This window comes from Pecten maximus, chromosome 5 (genome assembly GCF_902652985.1).
Source record: "Pecten maximus chromosome 5, xPecMax1.1, whole genome shotgun sequence".
In the NCBI taxonomy this organism is placed as follows: Eukaryota; Metazoa; Mollusca; class Bivalvia; order Pectinida; family Pectinidae; genus Pecten; species Pecten maximus.
In genome coordinates, this window is record NC_047019.1 from 3,165,883 (window position 1) to 3,176,278 (window position 10,396).

At 38.2% G+C, this 10,396-nt stretch overlaps 1 protein-coding gene across 1 annotated transcript; it reads left to right on the forward strand.

Moving 5' to 3' along the window:
* The first annotated feature begins 2,749 nt into the window (after positions 1–2,749).
* On the forward strand, positions 2,750–9,503 carry LOC117326865. The gene is made up of 3 exons (XM_033883650.1): positions 2,750–3,034; positions 8,653–8,731; positions 8,828–9,503. The coding sequence occupies exons 1-3, from the start codon at positions 2,906–2,908 to the stop codon at positions 9,118–9,120; spliced, it is 501 nt and encodes a 166-aa protein (XP_033739541.1). The 5' UTR covers positions 2,750–2,905; the 3' UTR covers positions 9,121–9,503.
* The last annotated feature ends 893 nt before the right edge of the window (positions 9,504–10,396 follow it).

Consider the following 10,396-nt stretch of genomic DNA (forward strand, 5'->3'; position numbering starts at 1 on the left):
CTATGGTCCTCACACTGTCGATTTGATGGCCACGGATACCAACGTAATGAGGTCCTGTGATGATCAGCCATTAAGACATTTCACGGTTTTACCATCTCCGGGGTCAGGCGGTGTGAATGTATTTGTGCAAGAATTAGCGCGTGAGAAAAACCCGTATGTATTCCCACCATTCAATTTGATATTACCACTGCTTTGTTTACTCCGAGAACAACACGTGGAGGCTTGTACTATCGTGGTACCAGTTATCCAGCCACATCCAATTTGGTGAACAATGCTAGGTAGATGTTGTTTGTCTTATATAGTGATCGGGGGAAAAGGTAGTCGAGAAGTATTGAAAATTCCTACGAAACATGGATATAGTATGGACAAATCGGTCTGAAGTGGGAGTTACGGGCTTATCGCGTTGCGTTTTGATGAATTGACGTCATTGTTATTATATATATCAGAGCAAGCGTTTTGAAAACGCCGATATGACCAAAATCGAGGGTAGAATTCGGGAGATGGAGAATAAGATGAAGTCAACTATAAATGTTAAGAAACGCTGTAGTCTTGAGGTGAGATTGGCACAGTTTTTGCTACAACTTCCCGAGAAATCAACCATTGAGACGGCTACTCCTGATGATGTTCGTCGCTTCCTTATATGGAATGATATTTCGGGACAAACGCAGGTCCATACTAAAAAGTGCAGTTATTTAGGAAAAAAAAGGTCTTCATGAATGTGGATGTCCCGTTCGACTAGCGGCGGGTACTTTACAAAATACATTATGTCGCTTGGAGGATATATTCTGTGCGCACGGTAGAGGTAGTGTGTGGGATATTGCCTGTGTCTGTGGGGAACCCGGTTTATTCCACCATGCTAAAACAATATATTAAGTTTGTTAAAGAAGAGCAAGAGCGAAACCACATGTTACTCCGAAACAAGCGAAACCAATTTTCCTGTCAAAAATCAAACGGTTAGGAGCTTGTATTGACCGTCAACTTTGTCAATCACGGTTAACGGCTAAGGAAAAATTCATTTTAGCAAGGGATCAGGCGTTGATAAAATTGCAATTTTTCGCTGGTGAGAGAGCTAGTGATATTAGTAATATTGTCTCACAGCAAGTAAAGCGGTTAAATGACGATTCTGGGCTCGTGCTCCATCAGACGTATGGTAAGACTCTCCGAGGAGATGGAAATCGAATACATACGTAATAAAGCGTTGCGAAGATGATGAGGTGTGTCCAGTGCGTGGAATTGACAAGTATTATCAGATAGCAAAAGATTGTTGAGTCGATCTCTCAGTGGGGTATCTATTTCTCCCCGTGACAGAATCTGGCCGAGTCCTCGATTCTCAGCTAAGTTATTCGGCGATTTACGATTAGTAAAGATAAATCGAATAAGTAATGGAATAAGGAATAAGTAATCAACTTCACGGAGGTAATAATGCACCATATCGGATGGCGTAATGAGCAATCAGCTGACCACTACAGCCGGGCCAGAACCTTGACTAATGCACGTTGTCTGGCAGGGCGCTTAGCCGGGGTGGTGACAGATGATGGCCGAGTGGAGTCATATTTTAACAAACATGGGGATTTCGAGGCTTTAAACAAGTATTTTCAAGGAGAGTGTGTTGCGAGCGAGGACAGTAGCAATGAGTAGAATGATCATTGAATATCTCATAGTTTTATTTACGCCTACAATATGATTACTAAGTATCGGTTGGTTGTAATGAACATCAGTTCTTGATGATCTACTAAATAGACTCTTTAATATGTGGTAATAGTAATAAAATGTGATTGTGTAAGCAGGCAATTTTTCTTTGTTCTTTTTTATAGTGAGTATTGGGAGTTACACTATCGGGTGTGCTAATGGTTGCAACATTCTGTCGTTGTGTTAACATAGATTGAAAGACATTTGCATTGAGTAATTTTGCCCAATACTTAACAACACTGAAATCGAGAGCGACAATGATGTTACTCCGGATATGTAATGATCCTAAGTGACGTCAGCGGTCGCGAACAGCCATTCCCGATTTGGGAGGAAGGGAGAAGATGGAAGTATTTTTGGATCAATGGATTATGAACACGTAGTGATTTTATTTATATCGTACGAAAAAAAAACAAAAAAAAAACATGTGTTGCTCTCATTTCACATTGAGTAATTTTGCCCAATACTTAACAACACTGAAATCGAGAGCGACAATGATGTTACTCCGGATATGTAATGCCCCATGGATATGTCTATCCGGGCATTAGGTAAAGGATCGATTTCCTTCGTAGGCGGTTTTAGAGCATTCCTGCAACAGCACCTTTCAGTCAAAATTTAAACCAATTTTAGTCCCGTCCCTAGGGCAGACCATATCTAATCCATAATTTTGGTTGACCTTTGGTCAAGAGAGATTTTTGAAAAGTTTCAATGAAATTGGTTTAGGGGTTTCTGAGAAGTAGTCAAGATGTAAACTGTTTAGCGACGCACGGCGACGGACAATAAATAAATAAAAATAGAATAGGTCTCGTGTGACCTAAAAAGGTAATGAAAATAAAGAAGAAAAAACAGCGCCTCGTGACACCCTATACGTGTATCTGCATACATTTTAATAGTGGAGAAGCCTTCTAATGGTGCCAAAGATCGTATTACCCGTGTCCTTTTCAATCACGTGAAATTAGGTCAGACTTTGGCGAGAACTTATGTTTGTAATCAACCAACTGGAAACTCCTATATTGCATATAGCGTGCGCTATACGTACATGTAGCAGTCTGGTGTAAGCGGCTAGTCGTTGACTGTGCTATAAATAGCAACAGTCTCGTACACATGTGTGAGAGCATAAGTGAACAATAATAAAACCGCGAAGGCGAAGAAGACTGTGAACACAGCCACAAACACTATATGTTCTAGGTTTTGGGAATAACGACTCCTCCCGAACAAAATGTTGGTGTCATCGAATTCTGCTAGACGAGTCGTCCACTGTTTCGTCCGGACACTATCATCTACGGGATGTAAACAAAGCCCGGAGCTGATCAAGGCCGGCAGTCCGGATAGCGGAAATTCTCGAACGGTGAGCTATATCAGTTGTTGATTGCATAACGAACCTGACATAGAGGTCAAGTCGATTATCTGGACTGACGTTTCAATTTGTTTCTTGTCCTTGGGGTCACAGAAAAGTCATTGAAGGGCAACAGCAGGTGTAATGTATCGATATATATGTGGTACAGCCGTGCACAACTCTAATCAATACAACAAGATTGAAGCTTTGTTTTTATGAGTTGCATATGTACCAAGCCAGAGTGCTGTTTCACCTGTATGAATTTGATACTACGTCATAATGACGTTTTACACATACGTCAAAATGACGTTGTACACGTACGTCATAATGACGTTGTACACGTACGTCATAATGACGTTTACACATATGTCAAAATGACGTTTTACGTGTAAAAGCGTGCCGATCTCGGGTTGTTTCCGTTTGGGGAGTAAATTTAAAGGATGCTTAGAGCATAACACGAGATGTCATCATTCGTTTCCATTTCATTCATTTCATTATAATCATAAAACAGATGCTGGATATAATATTTCGGATACAAACCAAAAGTAGAAGCTAATAATGTAAGAGTTGTCTCCCCTTCGACCGTTCAACGTTCTTATCATATTCACAACAATAATCATATACTACGTCAGAATGACGTTTTACTTGTATAAGTTACGCCAGAGTGACGTTATACCAGTACAATTTACTATGTCAGAGTGGCGTTTTACCTGCATAAGTTACTATGTCAGAGTGACGTCATATCTGTATAAGTTACGTCAGTGATGTTTAACCTTTACGAGTTACTACGTCAGAGTAACGTTTTACCGGAATAAGTTACAACGTTAGAGGGACGTTTTACCTGAATATGTTACGACGTCAGAGTGACGTTCTACCTTTATCAGTTACTACGTCAGAATGACGTTTTACCTGTATAAGTTACTACGTCAGAGAGACGTTTTACCTTTATAATTTTCTACGTCAGTGACGTTTTACCTGTATAATTTACTACGTCAGAGTGACGTTTTACCTGAATAAGTTACTACGTCAGAGGGACATTTCACCTGTATAATTTACTACGTCAGAGTGACGTTTTACCTGTATAAGTTACTACGTCAGAGGGACGTTTCACCTGTATAATTTACTACGTCAGAGGAACGTTTTACCTGTATAATTTACTACGTCAGTGACGTTTTACCTGTATAATTTACTACGTCAGAGGGACGTTTTACCTGTATAAGATACTATGTCAGAGGGACGTTTTACCTGTATAAGATACTATGTCAGAATGACGTCATATCTCTATAAGTTACGCCAGAGTGACGTTTTACCTGTATAAGTTACAACGTTAGAGTGACGTTTTACCTGTATAAGTTACAACGTCAGAATGACGTTTTCTTGACACATCAATTGCTAGCCCGAGTTTCCTCTGGCCCTGACACCATGTCTGGCCTCGTGTCAGGGCCAGAGGAAACTCTGACTAATCACTTGCATAAATATCCTTTCACCTGCTAGATATATGACCTGTATATAGATTATATTTCACCATATCTACCTAGAATATATTGTCACAGGTTTACTGTCAGTTACACACATACTGCTGTCTTACAAGTTTGTCTAAAATATTCAAGATCCAAAAATAAACATGTCGATGTTTTTGCTCTCTCTCCGGACACGAATAAACCTATTTTTAGATCGAGTTAACAAACAGGAACGATTATTTAAAAACCTTGCGCCGTTTTCATATATATGAGTCAATATGTTGTCTTAAACCTCCGGTCAGGTTGACAAAATAAACATTTAGTCGTGTATACACACAATCTTGACAGCTATACATGTTGTGCTGAAAGACAAATTTAACGCTACACTGAATACATAACTGCCAGAGCAAGTGTGTATAAATCAATGTTCATATAACCTAACAAAATAAAATATGACATGAAGTGATTTCGTGGAATACAACAATAGGCTTTCGCTCATTCCATTGTCGAAGTTGTGTCTGCTTCTTTGATAGCCCGAGTTTCCTCTGGCCCTGACACCATGTCACCATGTCTGGTGTAGGATGGTGTCGGGGCCAGAGGAAACTCGGGCTACTTCTTTGACAGAAAAACCACAAAACGAACAACCGAATCGTTCGATTGGAACTAAGAGCTGTTCTGTTGTTTGGCTTTGGTTAACGTTTCTTTATCAAATATTATTATAATATCAATATACATGTATGTACAATATCCTTCCTACCACAACGGCTATTTCATTTGGCACAATATTCCAATCCACGGTCCGTATACGTATATACATGTACAGGGACATATAAATATACCCTATATATACTATGTACTTTACGGCCAGGGATTTTTCATTTTCACTCAGTTTTGATTGCGAGATGGAATTTAGGTACCTATTAAAACAATAACCACGTATATCATGTTTTGCTTTCATTGTTTTCTTGATAAAAATATACATATAACTTGATTGATCCCCGAGCATATAGGAGAAACAGGTTTACTGTGGTAAAAGACATTTTGGGAAACATTTCAATTTATGACGTCATTAATGAAATGATCTAATTAATATTGATACGCCAGGTAAAAGGCTCATATCTTTCCAGCCATACCGGGTTATTTGATAATTCGAGCGTCAATGAGGCTCCAGACGGGGGCGTGAACATGTTCAATTCGACCAGTAGGCATTCATACGCTACCAACGTCCGGAAGGTATGCACCGTGGTTTAGAAATTCCAGTTAAGTTCCTATCTTGGAAATTCCTGTTAAGTTCATGTCTTTGAACATGTCTTGGACATTCCTCTGAAGTCACCGTCATGAAAATTCCTGTAAAGTCACCGTCTTGGAAATTCCTGTTAAGTCACTGTCTTGGAAATTCCTGTTAAGCTCCTGTCTTTGAAATTCCTGTTAAGTCACTGTTTAAAAAAAATTCCTGTTAAGTCACTGTTTTAGAAATTCCTGTTAAGCCTCTGTCTAAGAAATTCCTGTTAAGTCTCTGTCTTGGAAATTCCTGTTAAGTCACTGTCTTGGAAATTCCTGTTAAGTCTCTGTGTTGGAAATTCCTGTTAAGTCACTGTCTTGGAAATTCCTGTTTAGTCACTGTCTTTGAAATTCCTGTTAAGTCACTGTCTTTGAAATTCCTGTTAAGCTCCTGTCTTTGAAATTCCTGTTAAGTCACTGTTTTAGAAATTCCTGTTAAGCCTCTGTCTAAGAAATTCCTGTTAAGTCTCTGTCTTGGAAATTCTTGTTAAGTTGCTGTCTTAGAAATTCCTGTTAAGTCTCTGTCTTGGAAATGCCTGTTAAGTCACTGTCTTGGAAATTCCTGTTAAGTCTCTGTCTTGGAAATTCCTGTTAAGTCACTGTCTTGGAAATTCCTGTTTAGTGACTGTCTTTGAAATTCCTGTTAAGTCACTGTCTTTGAAATTTCTGTTGAGTCTCTGTCTTTGAAATTCCTGTTAAGTCACTGTCTTGGAAATTCCTGTTAAGTCACTGTCTTTGAAATTCCTGTTAAGTCACTGTCTTGGAAATTCCTGTTGAGTCACCGTCTTGGAAATTCCTGTTAAGTCACTGTCTTGGAAATTCCTGTTGAGTCACCGTCTTGGAAATTCCTGTTAAGTCACCGTCTTGGAAATTCCTGTTGAGTCACCGTCTTGGAAATTCCTGTTAAGTCTCTGTCTTTGAAATTCCTGTTAAGTCACTGTCTTGGAAATTCCTGTTGAGTCACTGCCTTAGAAATTCCTGTTTAGTCACTGTCTTGGAAATTCCTGTTAAGTGCCTGTGCTACAGCATATAAACGACCACACCTTTACAAAAATTGTAGTGATAAGTCAAATATCCATGGTATAAAACATCGTCGGGTAGCCACGGTTGATTGCCCAACGCTACGGTACGCTTATCAGATAAGTGTATCGTAGTGTAGTGCACTCAACCGTGGGTATATAACGATAGCTAAAATGACTGTATCTTCGTTTGTCAATAATATTGATTTGTACTACATGACAAGTCCACCTAATTTAACACTACTAAATATAAATGATGTAAACCGAATATGGGCACGCCTCCATTTCAACATCTCTTCCAATTCCGTCAAGTCGTCCGAACTTTGACGGAAATAGCCGAAATGTTGTGTTCGGCGTGGTCAGTTTCGTACGGACTACGCAATTGGACATCACGTACATGTTATTTGTCACGTGTCATCATTCTTGCATATGTAAAATTTATATTAAAAGTTCTCTAAAGTAAGAGACATTAAATGCATCATTGCCTTTGGAAAATCATACAGCTCGAGGCAAATGAATTATTCATAAAAATCGCACAGAACATAAACTGCATTCAATGGATCGCGTGCTTGCTAGTTTTGTTTACTGTACATTATTTGACGTGTAGTCATATGAGTGATATTAAGTGTTTTTGTGTCATATCAAAGTCTCTGTTGTACATTATATGCACAGACTTGTAAAATATGTTTGAAAACTACACGAAATGTAATATACACTACCGTCCATGAAAGGCTGTATACACTTGAGTTTGTTGGTATATTATAAGTATATAAGAAAACTTTCAATTGTCCACAATCTTGAAATAGAGCAATTTGTCAAATGAAAATGATAATTCTTTAGAAAATAATCTTCCCCGTGAAGTTCCAGGAAGGGTAAAGGGATAAATGAATAAATGAATACATGAAAATCAAAACTATTTTTATTCAAACTAATTGTACCATAAACAAACACACAAGGTATGATCCCTTTGAAAATGTGTTCTGTGGAAGAATGCTCTCAATTTAATTTTAACAGATAATGCATTTTATAAGTGTTACAGCTTTAGTAGGACAAACGCGCCCCTACACATTCAAACACACAATCTAATTGAAGTTTGATCCTCATTCTCACTTCGTTACATGAACATCTAACAACATCCCATAAGGGGTCACGTTCTGATGACCTTTGGGAAATGTGTATTTCACGTTCAGGGCGAATTGTCAATTTGTCGATGTCATCGAAACAAACCATTTCGTCACAGCATGCATCTGAAGCAAAGCGTGTATTTAGCTATATGCTTTGTGGGACGAAATGACTTGAAATACAAGCTATGCACTCTAGTCATGCTAATTCGCACATATAAAATTCACTTTCAAGATTCTGGAATTAGTCATTTGATTGGCTAATCCAAAAGTTCACCCTGACGTGACCCCTTATCGGCTGTTGTTAGATGTTCATGTAACAGAGAGAGAGTAAAAATCTAGATTTTGATTAGATTTTCAAACACATTATCTGCTACCAAACACACACACCATCCTTCTTCCCACACCAGTTACACAATGGAACCTCCTCCTAGTAATATAAACAAATGCGTCTGACTAAAGGACCTCAAGGCACACATACCACACAGTCCTTGTAGCCCTCGTAAAAATAACTGAATTAGCGCGTCTGTGCACCCCTCAAAGCCTCATAATCGTCAATATTGACGGAGGTCGTTTTATTATAAGAAGACGAATGGTTATCTAACTGAATTCCTTTGAGTATCAGACCTTTCCGATTTAACTGGTACTCAGAGAACTTCGCAGATAGACTTTTCAGGTTAAATTTTGGGGAAGATAATTTGGAATCACTACACTATTAGGATATTTATCGTTGTTCCTTTCTACTTTAGACTGTTCCAGCTCCAGGCATTCGGAGGTTCGGTAGTGGAAGAGTTACCTCCCCTGACACAGCATCCCAGGCAACAGAAGGTATGTAATGACTTTCGGGATTTTCTACCACCACCACCAACAACAACAACAACAACAACAACAACACAATTATATACTTCATGTTGTTTGTTTCAGTTTTCCCCAAAACATGGCCGGTTTGGGATGCTAAGAGCGAGCGCGTGACCTTCTTAAACATGGACTGCAGTGCCATGGAGACAGCCGCGTCATTGGAGATGTTCGAGGTCAAGGTCAAGTGTGACGTGGAACAGATGACCCCGGAATGTGTGTACATTCAGCAGGTGAATCGGGAGGTGTACACAACTAGACTGATTCCACTGATGTCGAGACTTGGATACGACAGCCACAACTTTCTTGGGGACCATATTGGACAGGCGTCATTCTTCAAAAAAGCTAGCGAATCAAAGTGATATTGATCGGAATCAATGAGAAAACGTTGGATCTGAATATCAGTTTCTACTTGTATAATTTGCAAGTGCCATATTACAAAACTGTTGGTGAAATGTGAGTTTTCAAGTCAGTCTGCTTTTATGGAAAAAAAATCTAAATTAAAAGCTTATCCCATATTATGAACTGGATTACATGCCATTTTGATATTCTATTTAGATATACGGAGCCCAGCGATATGAAAAAGTAGTTTCGAAACAATTTGATTGGTAAAGAATCTATTTTTGTCAACCAATAGGAATAGTTCAAATCATTTGCCTCGGTAAATGAGCCGCGGTTAATTATAAGTGCAGTTCTAATTAGCTTGTACATTGGCTCGCAACATCTTGTAAAGGTGTTATTAAAAAAAAATGGCCGTCAATGATTTATTCCCCATATTTAAGTGGGACTTTTTTCGTTGTTAGTGACTGGTTTACCACCTAGCTATATATGACGCTTTCTATATTTTATCCCACCGACTAAGTCAGTGCCGGCGTGCAAGTTGGTCGTCCGTATGTCTGTATCCGCCTCTTATTTAATTCTGATTAATAAACAATGACTTGTCATCTTGTAAACTCGATGAATATTCATCGAGTAATAGCCACGCCCCGATTCCTGAGACATGTTGAATTGAAAAATGTCCAGAATTCAGTTTCGAGAAACACTAAATCTCTCTTTATGGGCATTAGGAACTGAAATTTTCATTCCCATTCTGATAGAGTTATTTTTACATGGTGGGGAGTGGACCTGTTAGAACTTGTCATTTTGTGTTCTTTCTCCGATAACAAACTTTATCATGAGTTTGTGGTCAATTCATGGCAATTTTATGTATATTGTTCACAGACTATTGTACATAAATGCATATATTTTGTTTGCTTTTTATTTTTTATTTTTTCCCCACATATACAATACTCTCATTAAATTGTTATGTTTTTAAAAGTTATATTTTTTCTTAAAGTTTTTTACGTTAGAACTATGTATGCTTTTTTCTGAAGACACCTCTAAGTTGTAAAGAAAAAAAAAGAAAAAAAGGGAAAAAAACAAACAAAAAAAGCTTTATTTGTTCCACACTTGTAAATTTTTGACAAGTAACAAATCTGTGAAATGAAAAAAAGTTCGCTATTGCTTCTCAATATCATACATGTACATACATATCTGTACTTCCTGCTTAAAATAACTACTTTCAGAAAAGGTCATTATTAATGTTAGAGGAAAGTGATTTTTAATTTAATGATTTTAAAGCAGTTTGTGTCTCAATAG

What these genes read in the sequence shown, in the direction of transcription:
- LOC117326865 (XM_033883650.1), top strand. Translation starts at nt 2,906, where the DNA reads ATGTTGGTGTCATCGAATTCTGCTAGACGAGTCGTCCACTGTTTCGTC. An exon ending in ATAGCGGAAATTCTCGAACG is followed by an intron (nt 3,035 to 8,652) that starts GTGAGCTATATC and finishes TTTCTACTTTAG; the next exon opens with ACTGTTCCAGCTCCAGGCAT. An exon ending in AGCATCCCAGGCAACAGAAG is followed by an intron (nt 8,732 to 8,827) that starts GTATGTAATGAC and finishes TGTTTGTTTCAG; the next exon opens with TTTTCCCCAAAACATGGCCG.